Source organism: Pteropus medius, unplaced genomic scaffold, assembly GCF_902729225.1.
Source record: "Pteropus medius unplaced genomic scaffold, Ma_sr-lr_union100, whole genome shotgun sequence".
Lineage (NCBI taxonomy): Eukaryota > Metazoa > Chordata > Mammalia > Chiroptera > Pteropodidae > Pteropus > Pteropus medius.
In genome coordinates this window covers 50,463,418-50,485,961 of record NW_024349800.1, presented here as the reverse complement: position 1 = coordinate 50,485,961, position 22,544 = coordinate 50,463,418, and the positions used below count along the sequence as shown (strand labels likewise).

Below are 22,544 nucleotides of genomic sequence, written 5' to 3'. Positions count from 1 at the left end.
CTCTCATCACTCATCAGCAGATTCTTTTGGCTCTACTTTATGAATCTCCTACTATCTCTACTGCTACCCTCCTGGTCCATGACATCATCATTTTGCCTGGATTATTATAGAAACTTTGTAAGTGGTTTTTCTGCTTCCTTTCTTCTACAGTTCCTTCTTGACAGGACACCTACATTTTTTGCAGCCCCTCAGTTAACATTTGTTATAGCATTCTTCTGCTCAGGACCTTCCAGTGGCTTTCCATCTCAGGAAGAGCATATAAGAAGAGCAATGTTACTTGTTCTGATACATATTTGCTCTCGTCTTCTGTTCCTGAGTCACAATACTTTGTCCACTTTTCAGTATTTCAGCTGTCTTGCTGTTCTTTGAACTTCGCAAGCATACTCCTATGTCGGGGCCTTTGCATTTGTTCTCTGTCTTCAGCCACTTTCCTTAGGTACATGGCATGGCTTATTCTGTCACTTCTTTCGAGTGTGCTCAAATATTTTATCAGTGACATCTTTCCTGTTCACATTACCTGCTTTCCTTCTCCATAGTATTATCTTTTTTGATACGCTCTTTATTTACTTGTTTTGTTAATTATCTCACATCTCTAGAATGTGATCTGCATGAAGGTAGGGATGTCTGTTCACTTTTGTGTCTTTAGCACCAGGAACAATGCCTGTAAGTTCTCAGTTATTTGAAAGAACAAAATAGTCATTTATTTTGTTTTTAGCATAGTGGTTTGTTTGTTTTTTTTTTTTAGTTTAGTAGGAATATTGTTTTTACCATGACACTGTATTCCACTAGAATTTTGTTTTTACATTATCACTAAAAGAAAAAATTTGTTTTCAACGTTATATATATTTTTAACTGAATTCACAGGAACATTCACAGTAATATCTATCAAATGTTTCACCTTCAACAAAATAAACTTCCAAAGCCTTTATTTTGATCCATGAATTGGATGAAAGAAACCATGTTATAATTAATGGGGTGATCGTTTCTCTGTTTTATATGGTATCAACGTGCTATTGATACACTTGCATCAGTTATCTCTTTGTGAAGTTCTGCTAATGAAATCAACAGATTAATTATCCAATTTTTTTTGAATGCACAAGAAAACTGAATTGAAAAAGTAAAAAATTAATTTAGAGGAGCACTCAGTTAATTAAAGTTATGCTTTACGGAATGTTTTGTAAGGGTATTTTTTGCAGCCATATGTGTTATTTTCATTAAACACAGTTTTACAGTAACTACATTTTGAATTAAATGCTGATGCTGCTTCAGATTTGTTTCTTCATGTCAGTATTAACACTTTAAACAAGCTTTCTGAGTGAATGGCCACCTACAGGGCTTATTGCAAAATGTATAGATTATAGATATACACTAAAATGGTAAAATCACTGTAGCAAAAACATTTATGTATCTCTGTATACTCTGAAAGGACTGCTCATACACATTTCATGTATACATAGAATTTTTCGTGTTCCTGTTTATCCCACTGATTGGTAGCCTGATGACTTCTTGCATCTTGTTGTGGCTTCAACCTCAAACATTCTCCTCTCTGCATCTGTTAAGGCCAGAGGAGTTGAAGAGCAGGTGTTGGCCAGATCATATAGAGTCCGGTAGTCCATGCTAAGGATTTGAATTCATTGAAAGTTTGTGCAAGGATGTGACATATTTAAATTTTAAAAAGATGGTTGGCCTAGATAATGTGCAGAATGGATTGGAGTTGGAATTTTCTAGTTAAAGACTTAATCAAAGATGTATTTAAATTATTATATGCATATTGAGTGATTGAATCTTTAAGGAGCATGAAAGACCATATATGAAAGGACCTATCAGTGATTGTGACAATAAGCCTCTAATTTTTCCTGGAAATGGTCTTTTAGTGCCAAATATAATAGAATATTGAGCCAAGGGACAGGGTTCTAATCAGTCAGTTTGCTTTTTGAGCTTGAGGAAGTCATTTAACCTCTGAGCCTCTTTCTAATCTGCAAATTGGGCATGTTAGAGAAATGTGTATTTAACCTAATTGTGTTAATCACTTTAGTTAACGAATGGGCTGAGTGAGTCTTGCTGAGTCATTTTCTCAGATGTGTGGGCAAGGCTTATTATTTTTAATAAAAGTTTTTTTTGCAGAGCAGTTAGTGTATCAGTTCATGCAACTGCCTCATTGAGGAGAGAAATATTGCACTATAGCTAGAGAATGGGACTACTGATGTATCTCCCTGCATTTTAGTGAAAGTCGGAAATTGAAAATTTCCTATTTGCTTTATGCCTCTCTGTGATGTCTTATATTTAAATTTTTTTTTCATCTGGTAATACATTCTTATTGCCTAATACAGCCTCTTTTCCTTCTAAACAACATTGAGATGCTTTGAATTTTTGTGCCCTCAAAGTTGGCTTTAATAGAGGTGGTCTTAATTTCTGCAGTAGAACCCTGGTTGAAGCTAGTAGTCCTGTTACCAGTAGAAGGCCCCTACCTCTAGTTATCAGTAAAACTGCATCTTTGCCTCTGTAGTTGAAAAAAATAACCCTGATTGTCTCAGAAGTAATGCCAGATTGCAGTATTCCTGAGGATTTACAGATCTATGTTTTTCTGTTAAGTTAAACTTTTTGAGGCATATCTCAAAGATATTAATGCCTTAAATAGCAAGGCACTTAAAAAACAAACTTTTCAGATAGTTTTGATGGTAACAGTCTTGGTTTTGGGGCATTATACTGCTGTATGTCAGTTTTCGATTTATCTGTACTCTGCATTGTCTGTTACCTTGAGCTATAATGGATGTATAGCTGCAAGTACTGTATTAGAGCTCCTTGGTTTTAGGGATTGTGCTCCTTGGACTTGAAGTTATGCATCTTTGGCTTTATCGTGGGTGTTGGCCTTCTTGGCCTCAAGTTTCTCTTTTATGAGTTTGTCTTCCTGGCTTTTTCACAGAGTAGACTTGCTTTTGGCTCTTCTGGGAAGTTCAGAAATTAGAGCTTGCTCCAGAGGGATAGGCAGTAGAGCTCAGTAGGAAATGGTGAGAAAGACTAGATTAAATAAAATTGCAATTTGAGCAAAACAGTATTAAACCTGGTTTTATCATTTTTTTTTACCTGTTTTAAAACAATTGTTTCAATTTTCACAACCACTTAAATAAAGTGACCATTTTTTTGAACCTCGGGGTTTTTTTTCTTCTTGAAATTGATATTTGTTTGTTTCATAATACAGTTTAGAAAAAATTTTATAGTACTTCTACTTTCCTTCTTAAGAGCCTTGTACAGTGGTGCGAAGAAGGCAAGGTAGGTAACTGTTATTACAGGTAAAGAAGGAAGCTTTGGAATTAGAATCACTTGGATTTGTTTTTTTGGCTCCAGCTCAGTTTTCTCATCTGTTTAAAAAAACTTCTTGAAGATTGTTGCAAGGAGCGGATGAAATACATATTGGAAATGTCCAACACATTGTATGGCATGTGAGTTCTTAACACACGTTAAGTGTACCTCTGTGGTTCTCAAAATTTTTATCTCCACAGACCCCACGTTGGGATCTTTTTGACCAGAAAGTCAAAACTATTTTCATATTAATTCTTTGATGTTATTTGCCATATCTTTCACTATGTTGACACTTAAACTGGTGGTACAGATGCAGTGTTGTATAAAATTGCTGGCCTCGGGGTGAATTAAGGCATTGGCACCAGTCAAGACATTACTGTATTCTTCACCACCATGGACTCACAGGAAAAAAAACAAAGCTTAATCTCATTTAAGAATGTCCTTAATGAAGCAGAAATAAAATTTAATTTTATTAATCTTGAGTCCACATCTTTTTTCTGTGATAAAACGAGAAGTAAATGTAAAATATTTCTGCCTCATTCTGAGACAGTGATGGTTGTCTCAAGGAAAAGCACTTGTGAAATTGTTTGAATTGGCCACCTTTTTCGTGGAACACCATTTATCCTTGAAAGAACAATTGGCACATTATGAGTATTCAAACTCAAGTATTTGGCAGACACTTAAGCAAATGAATGGAATTTGTTGCCAGTTATAAATTCATGCTTTTAAATAAAAATTAGAATTTTGGAAAACTTTGGTCTACACCCATGAGCTTGACAACTTTCCAATACTTAGAGATTCTCCTGATGTTGTTCATGGCGATAGGAATGAATATAATTTTTTTCATATTGTGTAATGAGATGTGTCAGCATTTGAAAGGACTGTGTAATTTAGTGAACCAGTATTTTCCAGATGACCAATAAATAATGTTATAAAATTGTGCATGGATAAAAAGACTCATGTAAATGTAGAGTAACTGATGATTTTAATGTAATAGAGTATTGAAAAATTCATTGATACGGTTTCAGATTCCACATTGCAACTAATCTTTAAGAAAGTATCACTTGTTGAGTTTTATAGTGTCGAAAAGAGTATTTAGAATTATCTGAATAGGCTCTTAAAATGTTCCTCACATCCCAGCTACATCTCTATATGCAACTTGACTTTCTTCATATACTTCCTTTTCTTCATGTTTCAACCAAAACAGCGTATTGCAATTGACTGAATGCAGAAGCAGATAAGAAAAACAGTTGTCTATTAAGTTGAATGTTAAAGTTACAAAACTATAAAATCAATCCACTCCTCTCACTAAGTTTATTTTTGTTTTGGAAAAATACAGTTATTTTTTATAAAAATGTTCTTTATAGGCCTATTTAAAATACATTAATAAGTATTTTAAAATTTTCTTAGTTTTAATGTCTAATATAGTAAATATAAATTGACATGACCCACATTAACAAAAGCTTGTTGGGATTCTCAGTAATTTTAGAATATAAAGGAGTCTTGAGAACAAAAAGTTTGAGAACTGGTAGTATACCTCGTTCATCGCTTCTGTGGTCCCTACTAACTTAGTTTATAGTCTAGTATGAAAGACTGACACAAATGAAAAGTGAAATGATAGGATCATAAATGAAATAATGGTACTGAAGAAAAGTCATTTAAAGGGAATCCATTCAAAACAATAAACAAATTTTCCTAGCAAATAATAGAAAACAGGTATGTTGGGAGCTTGCCGAGAAGTGAAATTAAAATTTATGAAAGCAGGTTTTATCTTGTATTTGACAAAGTTTAGATTATAGTTTTAATTCTTGGTTACTATTTAGCACTGAAAGAACCTAGTGTTGAGTTGGCATACTTTTTCTGACAAAATTGTATAAGATCCTTTAATCTTACTTTTGACTTTTATAGTGTGAACATAAAAAACATTTAAAATATATTTAAAATCTTATTCATTTTTAAGGGACTCTTAATCTTCATGTAATTTTAATTTTAAGCCCACTCGTGCTGTCATTCTTATCAAATTATTTATTTCTCTAGTCATTCCTTATTTGTCAGTGGCTTAGCAGTTCTATCATTTTTCACTACATCTTTTGCTGGATTTTCAGTCTCTTTGTAGTTAAGTTTACCTTGTATTATTGGAACTATTTGGTAAGAGACATACAACAATGTTCAGATTCTGCTGTGTTGGAATGAGATGGTTTCGTGCTTTGGCTGGCAGTGTCCTAAGTGCAACAGTGCAGCTTTAACTTGTTTAAACAGATATTTTGTCGTTTGGTAAATAAGATAGAGAGTTGCTCGAAAGGATTTTTGAGTTTTGTTTTGTTTAAGATAAAAAGGAAAACAAAACCTGAGCTGAGGAGGAGGTAAAGGTTTGTGGAAGTCAATTAAATTAGCAAGAATTTGAAGTGGTTGTGTTTTATCTAATACAGGATAAACTAATGCCATTGCAAAGTATTATTCTGATGTAAAACTATCATGACCAAATGACAGGTTGTCATGATATTATGTGGAGAGTAAGCATTATGTATGCATTAATAAATTTGGAACAGTTAATCAACAGATCCTTGATACTGAAGATTTGGTGGCCTTTAGAGATAGTATAATGAACTCATTTTATAACTATTTAGAAAAACTTTTATTATGTGACAAGTTGTAAATATCCATAGAAGGAAAGGGTAGGTGGAAAGCAAAGGGTTAGGAGATAACTGAGCAAATTCTGGGAAAATTGAGTAGAGCGTTACTGACCTGAGAGTCTTGCTGCCGCCTGGGATACATTTTGGGCTGGAACAAGGAGTAGAAGATAAGAGCAGGCCAAAAGAAGGATGGACAGTTTGACTCACTATTGGCAAAACATGAGACTGGCACAAGGCCGAAATTGAGTAGCTAGAGTAGTATTCAGAACCAATTTAATAGCTTTATTGAGGGCTTTTTATGTACCATCTTAAGCTTTCCACACATGGTCTCATTTAATCCTCACTTACATAAAGGAAATGGAAATGATAATTTCTACTGCAGATGGTAGGAACAAAGGTAAATCTAGAGAGGTTAAAGTTTCACCCAAATTCAACAGCTAGTATGTGGCAGATCCGGAGACTGTGTTTTTCTGCATCCTCTTAATTACTGTGTTCCATAGTGCCTTTCTTAAGTCTTAAAGTAAATTCACTGTCAGTCAGCACTGTATTTTTATTTGCCTGTTGATGTATAGCTTTGTAGGGATCAAGGTAGTTATTTGAAGTAGAGTTACTTTTGATGCTATGGTGCCGAATAAGGATATAAGAAGATACTGCCCTGTTCTGGAGACACCACCTTCTGGAAGACGCTTCCAAAGCTTTGGGTAGTGGAAGTGAGAGCAACAGCAGCAAAATAATGTTTTATCACAGAATTTACTTGCGTAGTCCTTTGACATGAAAAAGTTTCTCCTTTTTTTTTAAAAAAAAAAAAAATGTGTCCTACGAGACATATAAAGAGAGCTTAGGAATAGAGAAAATGGAGGAAATTCATTATGGACTCAAGGAATTAACTACACATGCAAATTTAAAACTACCTTTGGAAATATATAACTCCAACGAAATAATCTTATGACTTCTGTGAAACAAAGCAAATCTCATTAATTTCTACTACACTAATTTTGAATTCAAAATAGTTAAAACATAGTGTGATTGTTTTACTCTTTCATCAGAGCTTTTGATTCTTCACATATCTCATGAGATGCAAATGCAAATTGGTTATATTTTTTCAGTTTCACCAAATTGGATAGGTGGCAAAAGGCAAATACCAAATAAATATTTATAATGTAATTACAAATATAGATATTAAAGAAAATTTTAAATTTTCAAAGAAGAAAATTTATTCTGGCAGGGTGAGAAAAGGCAATCACATCTTTTGTACATAGAGAAATATGTTAATTCTCTGTTTTTGTGGTGGTGTTTATTTTGCTTTTATACTCTTGTCTATTAACTGGTATTGTGGAATTCATCAGATTTCCCAGCTGTCTTCTCTAACTGTATTACTTCTGAGAATCTTAATGATCTTAGGAATTAGAGGAGTGTCTGAAAAATCAGTGCAAAACAAATAAGACTTTCTTCATCCAGAGTTATACCTATAGATTTAGCAGTTCTTGGGCTTTATTATATATTACTACTGTGTGATATCCTCTTCTTTTGTTTACTTAGATGAAATTATTTTTTGTTAGAGTGACTTTTGTCATTCGTAGTGTAATTTTAATGTAATATAATACATAGGTACTTCAGAATAGAATAGTTACTTTGCTTTTCAGAAGTCTATAAATGGGATACAGGAGCAATATACAATAATCAAATGTTTTTCTAAGACTAGCAGTGAAACATCCAAAAATGAAATTAAAACAATAATTCCATTTACTATATCATAAAAAGGAATCGGTATTTAGGAATAAATTTAACAAAAGAAGTGCAAGATTTGCATACTGAAAACTTTGTTAAAGAGATTAAAGAAGATTTAAGTAAATGGAAAGATACCCAGTGTTCATGGATCAAAAAGGAAGATAGAAGTAACTACCCAAATTGATCTATAGATTCAGTGCAATTCCTATCAAAACTCTAGCTAGCTTATTTGCATAAGTTGACAAGTGGCATCTAAGATTCATATGGAATTTAAGAGGACCCCAAATAGCCAAAATAATCTTGAAAAAGAAGCACAAAGTTAGGAGACACAGTACCTGATTTCAAAACTTAAAGGAAAGCTACATTAATCAAGACAGTGTGATATTAGCATAAAAGTAGACATACAGATCAGTGGAATAGACTTGAAAGTCCAGAAATAAATCCTTAGCATTCTGGTCAATAGATTTTTGATAATTAAATATCAAGCACCCTAAAATGCTGTTTTTTCCTATTTACTCTTCTGTCTCTACCCTCTCAACTTCCTTCTGTTACTTAATGAACAGGTATTTATTGCTGAGTATGTAGGACTAGGGTGATTTCTGAGGTGACATTTATTCACATCTGACCTGACAGGGCTGGCTTATACTATAAGGACCAGTAACCTAAGAAAATGCTAGTTTTTAATAGCAGTTAGAGACAAATGAGTAGATATGTATATGAAATCCAGTAGTCCCTCCTTATCTATGGTTTTGCTTCAGTTTTACCTGTGGTCAGCCTTGATCTGAAAACGTTAAATGGAAAATCCAGAAATAAACAGTTCATAAGTTTTAAATCATGTACCATTTTGAGTAGTATGATGAAATCTCACAATTTCCCATTCTGCCGCATCCTGCCAGGGCATTGAATCATCCTTTTGTCCAGAGATCAGCGCTGTATACTCAACCTGCCATTTAGTCACTTAGTAGCCATTGGTAGCCATCTCAGTTATCAGATAGACTGCTGCTGTATCGCAGTGCTTGTGTTCAAGCAACCCATATTTTACTTAATGTCTCAAAATGCAAGAGTAGTGATGTTGGCAATTCAGATATGGCAAAGAAAAGCTTCAAAGGGAAAATACTTCTTTATTTTTCCTTTAAGTGAAAAAAGGAAAGTTAATTTAATAAGGAAACAAAAAAATCGTGTGCTGAGGTTTCTAATTTCTATGGTGAGAATGAATGAATCTTCTATCCTTGAAATTGCGAAGAAGGAAAAAGAAATTTGTGTTTTACTTTTGCCCCATAAACTCAAAAGAAAGTTACAGCCACAGTGTGTGCGATAAGTGCTTAGTTAATATGGAAAAAGCATTAAATTTGTGGGTGGAAGACATGAACAGAAAAGGTGTTCAAATTGATGGCAGCATGTTGCGCCAGGATATTTGAGCCTATACAAAGACTTCAGCAAGGGACCTGCTGAAATGAGTGACCACATTCACATAACTTTTATTATAGTATATTTTTATAATTGTTTGATTGTTGTTACTTTCTTACTGTGCTTAATTTATATCTTAAACTTTACCATAGGTATGTACACGTAGGAAAAAACATAATATGTATAAGGCTTGGTACTATCTATGGTTTCCGGCATCGACTGGGGATATTAGAACGTATCTCCCACAGGTAAGGGGGGGACTACCATATATATATTTATAATTTAGTATCAGTATTGCTGTTGCTGGGGCTAGATCTGGAATAGTAAAAACAATTTGCTTTTTAATAATTATATAATTAAAGAAAGCAAGTTAAGAAATTGGGTACAAAATCTAGATTATTTCAGCTTTCTTTAGTCTCTAGTATCAAACTGCCAGTATACCATCCTGAAGATATGTGAGAAATATTATCTGTTACATGTGGAGAAAGAATAGTAGCTGGATTATTTCCGAACTTTGTACTACATGCTCTTTGATCAAAGGAGACACTTAAAATAGAAAAAAGTAAAAAACTTCTTTGGCTCGAATACTTTAATTCCAACCTTAGTCAGTTTTTACTGAATAAAAATTGGCCCTAAAACCTTGAAAGGATGATAGTACAGTATACCAGTATGATAAATCACAACACCGTAGACCAGTAGAAGGCAGGGGGGGACTGGGGCAGAGGCTGTGAACTCCCTAAAATTCTCTACATTTTGTAGGTATACACATTGGTGTAAGGGCATGGGCAAAGGATCCATGATTTTCATTAGGCTCTCAAATTATTTCAAACATATTCCAAAAGAGATTAAGGATTGCTTAATTTTTGGAAGACAGTAAAGCTATTGAGAACTTCTCCTAAACATTACAAAATAACTGGTACCAGACTGGCCCTCTGGCCATAAACAGCTAGGTAACTGGACAAAACATATGAAACAACTGCTTTTTAGATATTTGGTGACAGGCAGGTCAGGGCTGCAGTCTGTGAGAGAAGGAAAACAGATTGAGCCCTGCAATCTCCCTGGCTTCTGGTCTGAAACTAGATTCCAGTGCAGGATTTAAACAGAGCAAGGCAATCCTTTTGGGCCTAGGAAATAGAAACCAATCTAGAGAGGCTGGAATTTGCAGGGTTAAGTACCACAGAAGATGGACTTATGCAAACATGAGATCTAGAAATCTGCAGAGTTTTTTTGAGTTTTAGGCTGAATGCTAAGCTGGGTGGGGCTCCATGGGCTGGCCAAAGAACAGCTATTGGAAAAAGAACAACTACCAGAGAGCTGATGAAAGTATTGAGACTTAAAATTAGTTGGGAGACATTCTAGTTCTGACCAGCTGGAGTGAAGAGACTTCAGTGAATATTGAGGCCATTTGGGAGAGAACTCAGAAATGGCACTCCTTAGGAGTAGGGCTGAAGTAACTAGAGGAAAGGCTACTCTAGTTCCACCCTAAAACTGTGATGAAAAACAGACCTCAAAAGGATCAAGCTGATTCTCAAATAATCTAGAAAATTAGTTGATGAGAACTTAATATTTAAAGAATCCGTACATTGACAAAATACACAGAATGTTCATCTAATCCAAAATAACCAGACATACGATGAAATAAAAAAATGTCACCCTTTACCAGGAAAAAAAAAAATCAGTTGTTGGAAACAGACCCAGAAATGATAGAGATTTCTAAGACAAATGTATTTAAAGGGAAGCGTGAACAAGAGAGAAATAAAAGACATAAAAAAGACCCATTGGAACTTTTGGAATTGAAAAAATACAGTATCTGAAATGGGAAATTTAGCTGGTGGGCTGAACAGATTAGATACTGCAGAAGAAAGGATCAGTGATAGAGTTAATAGAAACTATCCAAAATGAAGCACAGGAGGGAAAAAGGCAAGGAGGAAAAAAGCCTCAGTGATATGTGGGATATTATCAAGTAATCTAACATATGTGCATTTGGAGTCCAGGACCTGAGGGAGCTGTGGTTGCAGAAGAAATATTTGAAGAAAAACAATGACTGAAAATTTTCCAAGTGTGATAAAAGTTGTAATGTCATTGACCTAATGAACCTAGATGGGATACACTGAGGCATATCCTAATCCAGTTGCTGAAACTACTTATGAAATCTTAAGCCAAAGAGGAAAAAGACCACATTACATATACTGCAGAGGGACAAATGTAAGAACAGCTTTTGACTTTTCATGAAAAACAGTGTAAGCCAACAAATGAACCTAACTCTTATAACCACACTGAGGAGAAAGAAAGGAATAATCAAAATAACTTTGGAAAAGAGTATTTTGACTAGATACTCTAAGACTAAAGATAAAAAGGACTGTATGCAAGTATTCTATTTAGCAAACCTTGGCATGGTTAGCAAGTCTGAGACTACTTTATGTGTGCAGCAGGTCCTCAAATAACATTTTGTTCACTGTTGTTTTGTTACAGTGTTGTTGAGAAAAATCTATCTCTGGCCAGGGCCACTGTTTTATATGGAGTTTGCATATTCTCCCCATGTCTGTATGGGTTTTTTCCAGGTACTCTGGTTTCCTCCCACATCCCAAGGTTGTGCACATTAGGTGAATTGATGTGTCTAAATGGTCCCAGTCTGGGTGAGTGTGAATCTATGTTGAATGGCCCTGTAATGGAATGGTGTCCTGTCAAAGTTGCGGTTTCCAAGAACCTATTGATGAAGTTAAGTGAGGACTTAACTGTATACTAGGATGAAATATATAAGTAAATATATTTTAGTTAATGAGAGCCAGGTTTCTAATTGTTGACAAGGCATTGTAAGTAAGAAGAGGAGGAAGTGTAGAATAAACTCAGTGGTATTGGATTGGAAACAGGTATCATTATGAACTCATGGTTTTATATTTTATAAATATAGATAGATAGTTGTAGAATCGTAAATGTGTGTTATATGCATGAGTTAATATACATAAATATATGTTCTCACTCTGTCCTTTGGGAAGGCCTCAAAGCAGTGACATTCTAGTAGCAACGAGCATACGTAGTGATCAGATCTTGAACTCTACAATTCTTCAATAAAAGGAACCAGGGCTCTTTGAAGAACTGGTTGATTCCATAGCTGGGATGGTAGAAATGCAAGATGTCCCTGGAACATTTTTGGTGCCAGAAAACAAAGAACTCAGAAAAGGATGAGACATATCAAAAAGACATAGAAACCAACCTGAAGTCTCTTCTAATGGCCAAGGCCGGAATGAAATAATTATAGTATTGCATTATAACCAACAGAATAAAATATCCATGAGTCCATATTGGTAAAAATAAATAATTGACTACATAAATGAATGGATAGAAGAGACCAGTCATAAAATAAGAATTCTAATAAGTGTAAAGCAATGACTGAAACACAGAATCACCATTGGGCAAATTTTACTGTAATAATTGTCACAGGCACAATCTAGTGATGGAAAGTAAAAACAGTGGATGAAGATACCATGAGAAACATATTATTTCCATAGTCTCAAAGCATTTTCTCCAAGAAACGTATTCATTACAAAGGGAAAAACAGTAAATTTATAATGGAGAGAAACTCCATAAATGCCATCTTAACCAAGTTATCAAAGAATAATATCACCTAATATATTACTTATTCTCCCTGATATAATGAACTGATAAGCATTACATTTGTGATGTTCTGTGGTATTCTTTCCAAAAAATACAAAACCTTGCTCTAATTACGAGAAGACATCAGACAAACTCAAATTGAAGTATTCTTCAAAAATATCATGAAAGACAAGACTGAGTCACTGCCACAAACTGGAGGAGATTAAGGAGACATGACAACTAAATATAGTATGGGAACCTGGATTGGATCCTGGAACAGAAAAAGACATTAGTGGAAAAACCGTTGATTAGGTCTGTATTTAAGTGAATCGCATTGTACCATGGTTACTTTCTTGTTTCTGATAAATGGTTATATAAATGTTGACATTAGGAGAAGGTAGATGAAAAGTATATGTGAACTCTGCTATTTTTGCAACTTTTCTGTAAAATCATTTCAAAATAATAAAAAGTTTAAATTTACATCTCCCAAAAGGCGAGATGTAAAGGGGAAAAAGGGGGAAAAAAACACTGCCAGGTCAGAAGACAATGGAATAACATATTTACATTCTGAAAGGAAAAAACTATCGAGTTAAAATTCAATCTTAACAAAAATATCTTTCAAAAAGGCAAAATTAAAAACATTATCCAGACAGACAAAAGCTGAGAGAATTTCTTGCCAGCAGTTTTGCACTATTAAAAATGTTAAAGGAAGTTTTTCTGGCTGAAGAAAATCATTCCAGGTAGAAACTCAGATCTACAGAAAGAGAATGACGATAAGAAATGGTAAAATGTGAGGAAATAGACTTTTTCTCAAATTTTAATTTATTTCAAAGAGTTGCCTAAAGCAGAAAATTTTAATGTTTCATAGGGTTTGTAATATCTAGAAGTAAAATGTAGAAGTATAACATGTAGAAGCACAAGATTTTTAAAAGCACAATAATAGGAGGAAGAAAACAGTTCTTACGTTAATACAGGAAGCAGTATAAAACTGTTTGAAGGTAGACTGCGCTGTTAAAGGTGTATATTACAAACCCTAGTGCAGTCACTAAAAAAATTAGGTATATCTAATTAGCTGCTAATCATCAAAATGCTCAAGTGTCTATATTACTATTAGATAAAGTAGATTTCAGAGCAAGGGATATATATTTCCAGGAATGAAGAGAGTCTTTCCATGATGATATAGGTGTCAATTTATATCATACATACCTAATAACAGAGTTTCAAAATACTTGAAGCAAAAACTGACAGAATTGGAAGGAGAATTAGAAAATCCACAATTACATATTGGATATCTCATCATTCCTCTTTAGTAATTGATAGAGTAAGCACACATATATTAAAGAAATTTAATCTTAATTTAAATTTTTCTGAAAGAAACCTCAAGACCCAGATGGCTTCACTGGTGAATTTTATCAAATGTTTAAAAAAAAAAAATCAGTCTTCTGTTTTCAGTAAATAGAAGAGGGAGGAGGGCACACTTTCAAATCATTTATGGGAACAGGCCTTATCTTGGATACTAACTAAAACTAGACAAAGACATGACCTATCCTGAATGAACGTTGTTTTGTCTGTTGTGAGCATGTACTTAAGAATTTTTATCTAAATAATTGCAAATCAATTCCAGGAACTTATAAAAAGAGTAATACATCATGATCATGTGGGCTTTATTTCAGGAATCCAATGTTGATTTTACATTCAAAATCAATTTTAATTAGCCACCTTGATGGAATAAAGAAGAGAACTTGTGATCTTAATAGATATGGAAAAAGCATTTGACAAAATGCAACTTCATTTTGCATCATGATACCTCAAGTAGACTAGAAATAGAAGAAAACATTTCCTAAACCTACTAAATGACATATAGTTAACATGTTATTTTAATCCTTAGTTTCCCTTAAGGATCAAGTACAAAACAACATTGTATTAGAAGTACTAGCTAGTACAATAAAGCAAGAGAAAGAAATAAGTTATGGAAGTTCAAAAGGAAGATGATAGGAAAGTGCCTTTTTATAGACTGCCTGATTATATACATGGAAAACCCTAAGCAGCCTCTCACTTTCTGCCCCAGAAAAGAGCAACTAGAATTAATAAGTGACTGTAGCAGGGTCAATGTACAATAATAAACTCTATCCTATAGTTAGCAACAACTGGAAAATTGAACTTTTAATAAAAGTGTCATTTACAATAGTATTAAAAAAATTGAAAATGAAATAAAGGTAAGTTTGACAGAACTTGTGCAAGATCTGTCTAGGCACTGAAAACTACAAAGTCCTGCTGAGAGAAGTTAAATAAACAGAACTCTACTATGTTCATGGATTAGAAAGGCACATACCATACTAGAACCCACTACCTATGTTTTTGAACGCGCCAAACATTTCTACCTCATACCTTTTGCATTTGCTGTTTCCTGTACCTGGAACACTCTCCCCAGATATTCATATGGCTTGTTCTGTTCCCAGACCTCCTGAGGCCTTTGATCAAAGGTCTTTCAGTGAGATATTCCTTGATTTTCTCATATAAAATAGCTGTACCTCCCATTCTTTATAGCATTTATCACTACTAACATTAAATTTTTTATTTAGTCTCCATCTCTGGAATGGAAATTCCCTCAACTTTGTTTACTGCTTTCAGGGCTAAGTATACAGCAAATGTGGTTTATTCTGCTGGGACACACATTACAATAATGTGAAATCACTCATAGACAATACATATATGGACATATACTAGAAACACTTGTATTATTCCTCTGTTACATCTTAGAATGTAGTTGGAAAAAGTTGAACTTGGCTGTAGTTCTGTCAGTTTTTCAATTCCCAGGAACCCTTTTCATGCAGTTCAGAAATTAAAATCAATGGAGTCATGGCATACAGCAAAAGAAAAAAGATAATTTAATTGGACTTTTAAAAACTTGTGTGCATCAAAGCAAATTAAGAAAATAAAAAGACATAAAACATAAAAAGACATAACCATAAAAAGAAAGGAGGAAATATCTGCAAATCATCTATCTGATAAGTGTCGGGTATCCAGAATATATAAAGAACTCTTACTAAACAACAAAAAGATAAATTGATTAAAAAATGGGCAAAAGACTTGAATAAGACACAAATGGCCAACAAGCTCAGCATCATTAATCATTAGGGAAATGCAAATCAAAACCACAATGAGGTCTCACTTCACATCCACCCATTAGGATGGCTTAAAATGAAAAAGGAAAACATTAATTGTTGGTGAGGATATAGAAAAATTGTGAACTCTCATACCTTGCTAGTGGGAATATAAAATGGTGCATCTGCTGTGGAAATAGTTGTTACTCAAAAAGTTAACCATAAAATTACCATATAACCCAGCAATTCCATTTTTTGTATATACCCTAAAGAATTGAAAACAGGTATTCAAATAAATACATGTACATGCATGTTCATAGCAACACTTTATGAAAGCCAAAGGTTTGAAAACAGCCCAAAGATTCATCAACAAATAAGTGGATAAACAAATTATGGTGTATATGGTAGAATGTTATTCAGTCATAAAAAGGAATGAAGTACTACTGATACATGCTATACTGTGGAGGGACCTTGAAAACATTATGCCAAGTGAAAGAAGCCAGACAGAAAAAGTCAAGTGTTGTATGCTTTCATTTATATGAAATATCCAGAATAGGCAAATCTATAGAGACAGTGCAGATTGGTGGTTTCCAGGGAGCTGACGGAGGAGATAGGGAAAGCAGTGGTTGTGGAATTTCCTTTTGAGGTAATGAAAACGTTTTGGAACTAGATAGAGATAGTGATTGAACAACATTATGAATGTATTGAATTCTTCACTTTACAATGGTAAATTTTATGTGATTTTGAACTCAATAGAAAATAAAAATGGAATTATAGAACTTAATGTAGATTAAGAGCATGCATGGTCTGAAATCAGACAGACATGAAATTGAGTCCTGTTTTTGTCACTTATTATTAATTTTATAATCTTAAATAAATTACCTTAAATTTTCTCTTCTATGTATGTTGGTACTTTCTCAGAGGTTTTTTTGTGAGATGGTTTTTGTGAAATGAGATGGTTTATGTGAAATGTTTGGAACATTTAATAATTATCCAGTAAGTATTATTAGTGTTACTGGTTTTTTTTTTTCCTGCTGCTATTGGCTTTTGTTTTATTCTTCATTTGTAAAATGGAAATAATAGTATGAGTAGGCTTTTTATGAGAATTTAATGAGTTAATCCATGCAAAGGGCTTAAAACAGTGCCAGGCACATGGTAAATTCTCAGTGTTAGTAACTGCTGTTACTAATACATGAAAGGATCTTTAAAGAGAACTTTTTTGTACTCTGCATTTTTACATCTGCATCCAGATAAACTAATGTTCGTTTTGGAAAAGGCCTTTCCAAAATTTGTACTGTTAATGACTTGATCTCTTAAATTCCAGACTATTTCAAGGATTGTAGGTATGTGGTTCTTATTTTCTTTTTTGGTATGGTGAGAAGTGATTTTTCGTTTGTTAAAAACCACATATGTGATCATTTAGATATAAGTTGTTAAGTTTTGGTTGTATGGAGTTTATTAAATAGATTGTTTCTGCCTACATTAATTATTAAGTATTGATGTGTTACCAGAAGCCAAGCTTTGGAAAGTGACGTTTATAGTAGCTAGAAGTTGCAGTTACCCCTCTTGCCACTGGATGGCGCTTCTGCAACATCATTAAAGCAAATGTTTGGCTGATTTTCTCACTTTCCTGAGCAGCTGAAAATTGACAAATGAGGTAGACTGCAGTAAATTGAAATACTCATTTGAGCCGGGTCTCAGGAATCTTAAAAAAAAAAAAAAGTGGGGATTTTCTCTATAGTGTTTGTATATAAGCAAAACCAAATAAAGAATTACTATTTGGATAAAACCCTATGATTGCTCTAGTCATTGGTAATTTAGCAAATAATAGTGGTGCAGAAGAATCTGATTATTCTTCCTAGCAGAATCTTAAAGGGTATAGGTTTTCCTAGCTTCTCTTGACAGCTGAGCTATTGATTTTACTCTAATCTTTAAACTTTATCAAAAGCTTTTTTACTCTATCTTAAGTATAAGTTTTTCCATACTTAAGTGTGTATATGTTTGGGGGTATGGAAAGTACATGCTGAAGTGACAAAGATATTTACTTGGAGAAAGTGTGTGGCTGTAAAAGTTGTGTTTGAATGTGACTATCGGAGGAAGGCTGGAGGGAATGAGTTTGCAGGGGTAGCTTGGGCCATGCAAGAAATAGGATCACTTGAAGTGTTTAGTAGAGAACATATTTGTAAACATGTCTTCTCTATTAACCTAATTTTTATTTCTATTAATGGGTAAGAATTTTAGAAGTCAGTACTTCAAGGCTCATGACAACAGTAGCAGCAAGAAATCCTTGCCTCATGCCCACCCGTGTTACCTTTCCCAAACTTTTTTTGGCCTGTTATTCAACCCCATATTCCCTAGTCATAGCCTTTAATTTGCAGGAGGTGGGGACTAGTTTTAGAAATTCTCTCATTATTATGGAAGATGAGAATTGAATACTCTTATACCACCAGGCATTTGTGGTGCCTCTTCCTTCACCTTCTCAATAGTTATGTTTTTGTTAAGTGCTAAACCAAGTAGTGTACTATAATTTCATTTCCTTTCTTGGACAACTTTTTGTTTTTACTGTAGTTTACAGTTCTTCATTGTTACATTTGCTTAGATTTCAAAGTAATCTTTATATTTTATCCCAAACTCTGCAACAGAATTGCCAAACACTCTGAATTCTGCTTTTCATACAAATTCCATCAATACCATTTCTGGCCCTCCCCCTCTTAGGAGGCATACCTCTTGGGACTTTCTTCTCATTTAATTTCTGCCTTATTCTTTCCTCTCCTTATTCTCTTCTGAACTAGTTGCTCCTTATGCCAGTTGGAACTGTCCTTCATACTGCTCTTAGCTGGATTTCCTTTCTTCCTATTTTTAGTAAAGCATTCTTTCCTAGTAGCTAGCTGTCTTATAAAAGATGCATAGGAGATAAATATTTTTGAGATCTTTCGTGGGCGTAAATGCCTTTTACTCATTTGACTTTGACTGGATGTAGGTTGAAAATACTAGTATTGCTATTGAGAATTTCATTCTTGATTATTTAATATAGCCTAGTTTGTCTCTCTGCAAGCTTTTAATAATACTATCTTTTTTCCAGGTGTCTTGAAGTTTCATGGTGATATTACTTGGTATAGATCTTATTTTGTTCATTGTGCTAGGCACTTGGTGGTTGGTCTTTCAGTCTAAAATAGATTCCTTTGGTCTTTTAAGTTTTCTTGCATAATTGTTAATTGATATTTTCTATATGTTATCTTCTCTGTTCATTCTTAAACTTCTGTTCGTTAGATTTCAGACCTCCTGGTTTGATCTTCTAACATCATATCTCACATATATTCCCTTCATCATTTTGTTGTTTTTTCTGTGAGAAATCAAATTTCTCTTACATTCTTTCTGTTGAATATATTATTATTTCCAGGAGTTTTCTGGTTCCAATCTCCCCGCCCCCTTTTCTTGCTTATCTATTTTGATAATCACTGGAACTTTTGGCCTCAAGGCTTTAAAAAGCTGATTGGAAGCTCTAAGTGGACAAGTGTGGAGCTTGTCAGGTGATCGAATGTCATCCCAAGGGTGAAGTATCTGGCTTTTCTCAGGTACTCTTACTTTCTCTAGAAAACATTATATCTGTTTATTCAACAGATGTTTTTTGAATGTTTGCTTATATGTTAGGCATAGCTCTAGGTGCTGGGAATTTAACTGAATTAAACAGATAAAAATCCCTACCCTTGTAGATTTTCTATTTTGGCAAAGGGAGACAGTAACAACAGGAACAAGTAAATATGTACAGTGTATTTTAGGAATGTTACACACAAATAAGGAAGAGGGATAAGAGAGTATTAACAGACAATGGACATGTGGTGCGGAGACTCTGCAGCCTAGGATAGAGGAGCTAGGGGAAAAGGGTGATGATGGAGGAAGAGAGTATTCTGGGTTGTAAGGTGGAATCTGCCTGTTCTGTGTGTGAAACAACAAGGAAATCAGTACAACTAGCTAGATCAGAGTAAGATATAGAAAATGATGAGGTCAGGGTGGAAAGAGGAAAGTGGGCAGAATGTGTAGGGCCTTATGGACTATTTTAAGGACTTTTGCTAGTCTTTTTGAAAGATATATTGGAAGATAGCCAATAAGCAGTTGGGTATTTTAAGTTTGGAGTTCAGGAGAAAGGTCTGGGCTATGATATCAATTTGAGAGTTATCAGTGTGTAGAATTTAAAGCCATGAAATTTGAGAAAATCACCAAGGGAATGAGTGCAGATAGAAAGGAGATGTTCACTCCAAAGTTTCAGAGAGATGAGGAGAAACTAGTAATGAAGATTGTAGAGTGGCCAGTGAGGTAGAAACACCAGGAGAGTTTTTTTGTACAGAAAAGAATGAAGAACTGCTTCAACTACTGCTAATTAATTTGAAGATAGACAACGTGAGATTGAGAAGGAAACCCAAGGAGTCTAGGATGAGGTTTCTATTCTGAATAATTAGGTAGGTGGCTTTAAAACTGTCTATATTCTTAGTTTTCTCATTGTACCTGGTTTCCATCCCAAAGGATTTAGAGCTTTCAGACCATGTCCTAATTTCACCTTTCTTCAGAAAAGTTTTCTGAAATAATATTTATTGTCAGGTTTGTCATTAAAATTTTAATTAAATTAAATGCCTAATTGGAATAGTCTTCTAGTTCAGATTTGGTCTTGATCACCAGGCCATTTTATGGTGATTTTTTCAGTAGTTCATAGAGAAACAAAAGTATGGACCATCAACGTAAGAAATATCCAGCCATGTAAAGAATTTTTATAAGAGCTTATTTGGGCCACAACTTAACGACAAAGCAATATCTCATGCTCCAGAGAATATTAGTTTTGTAGTTTCTTGTATGCATTTGAGATTAAGAAGGGAATTTAAGGAAGATTGCATGAAGGTGGGAGACAGCAAGGCAGGGATTGTATTACAGGATAAAGATTTTTTGCTCTCTTAAAAGTAGTTACACTTTAGAAGGAAGATGTCTGAAGAGGCATTTGAAAGGTATGTTAACCTAGATGCACTGAAACTATGGACGGGGCTTACTTAAGGCAATGATAAGCCTTTTACTAAAAAGTTAATACCTGGGGCATGACTACCCACCATGACCTGCCCAATTAGGAATTTATGATCAGATCACCCTGTGAGGTTACTTTCCACAGAATCCCTTTTCGTCCACAGACATAGTCTGATGTTTATAAATGCCAGGCAAGTATAGACATACATAGTCTGAGGCAATAGGCATAATTTGAGGTTTATCAATGCCAGGCAAGTGGCCCTTTTTCCCTTTTGATTGGCTGTGGGAAACATAATGGGGCCAAGTTGAAGATTGGATTGACTAACGAGCAGACAGAATCTGGGGAATCTGCTTGATGTATTTCGAAGTTCTGTGTTATTAGATACATAAACATTTAGTATTTTTATGCCTTCTTAATTTATCCCTTTGTCATTATGAAATAACCCTTTATCCCTGGTAGTTTTCTTTTGCTCTGTAAGCTAGTGAAGGTTCTATATATTTTTTCCTACTAGGAAACATCTTTTTATTCTTTTGAATTAGATATTTTAAAATTTACTTTTTTATTTCTAATTGTAAGAACTCACTCTTTCAGTGAAGCTACATCTTGTATCTTAATATTACTCAGATTTAAAATTGGATGCATTTGCTCAGAATACATACTTAGTGAATATCCAGAGCCAAACATACACAGATTTTCAGAGTATTTTTATACCAATTAATGTTAGTATAGCCAAGCTCAGAGCCATAGATAAAATGTATCTTTTTTTTTCTATGTTGTAGGAATAGACTTTAAGATCAAAACAGTTGAATTACAAGGAAAGAAGATCAAGCTACAGATATGGTAAGTGATGCTAATTTACTCACTTTATGCAGTAGAATGCCAAGTCTGAAGGTTTGGCAGTGAAAGCCTGTCTTGTTACCTGTTTAGATTCTATGAGGCTTTCCTTTCTAAAGCCAGCAATCAGATGATCTCCTTTCAATGAAGTAAAAAAATTGTTGCCGTGTACTTTGGAATCCATGACTCCTGGCTGAGTGTTTTACCTTTTTCACTTACTGGTTGAACTTGGGCAAATTACGTACCCACTGTACAGCTCTTATATCTTCATATGTAAAATGAAGATAATACCACCTATTTCAAAAGATTGTTGTAAGGATTTTATGAAATAATCTATGTAAAGCTTTTAGCACAATACTTTGCTCATAAACAGTATAAAAAGTTAATATAAATTTTTGTTGCTTTGATAGTCTTAAGCTAAAATATTTATTTTCTTTAATGTGTTTGTAACTTTTTATAGGCATTTGATTTTTATTAATTTGTATAGGGTTTGCCCCATAGAAGTACAATAAACTTCATACTTATATTCAAGTATGAATCATAGACTTTATAATAGCAGTATTTTTCAGTTGATATTGTTTTACATATGTTTTAACTCATTAAATACCCACAGTTAGATATGTTACTCCCTTTTTTTTTTCAGCCTTATTGAGGTTTAACTGACACAATATACTGCACATATTTAAAGTGCACAAATTAGTGAGCTTTGACATATGTATAAACCTGTGAATTCATCACCACAGTCAAGATAATGAACATAGCCATCACCTCAAAAGTTTCCTCAAGCCTCTTTGTAATCTCTTCTTCCTCCCTATCCCTGGTCCCTAGGCAGCCACTCTTCTGTTTTCCGTCACTATAGACTAGTTTTCATTTTCCGTGCTATATATAAATGCAGTCATAGTGTTCTTTTTCTTTTTCTTCTTTTTTTTTTTTTTT

The 22,544-nt window shown here is 34.0% G+C and overlaps 1 protein-coding gene across 1 annotated transcript in view; it reads left to right on the top strand.

Moving 5' to 3' along the window:
• The window catches only part of RAB10 (RAB10, member RAS oncogene family), a 57,640-nt gene that overhangs the window by 15,210 nt on the left and 19,886 nt on the right, over nucleotides 1–22,544 (top strand). Inside the window, exon 2 of the mRNA XM_039887629.1 lies at nucleotides 21,554–21,614. Coding sequence (XP_039743563.1) covers nucleotides 21,554–21,614 — 61 coding nt within the window. The remainder of the gene's footprint in view (nucleotides 1–21,553; nucleotides 21,615–22,544) is intronic.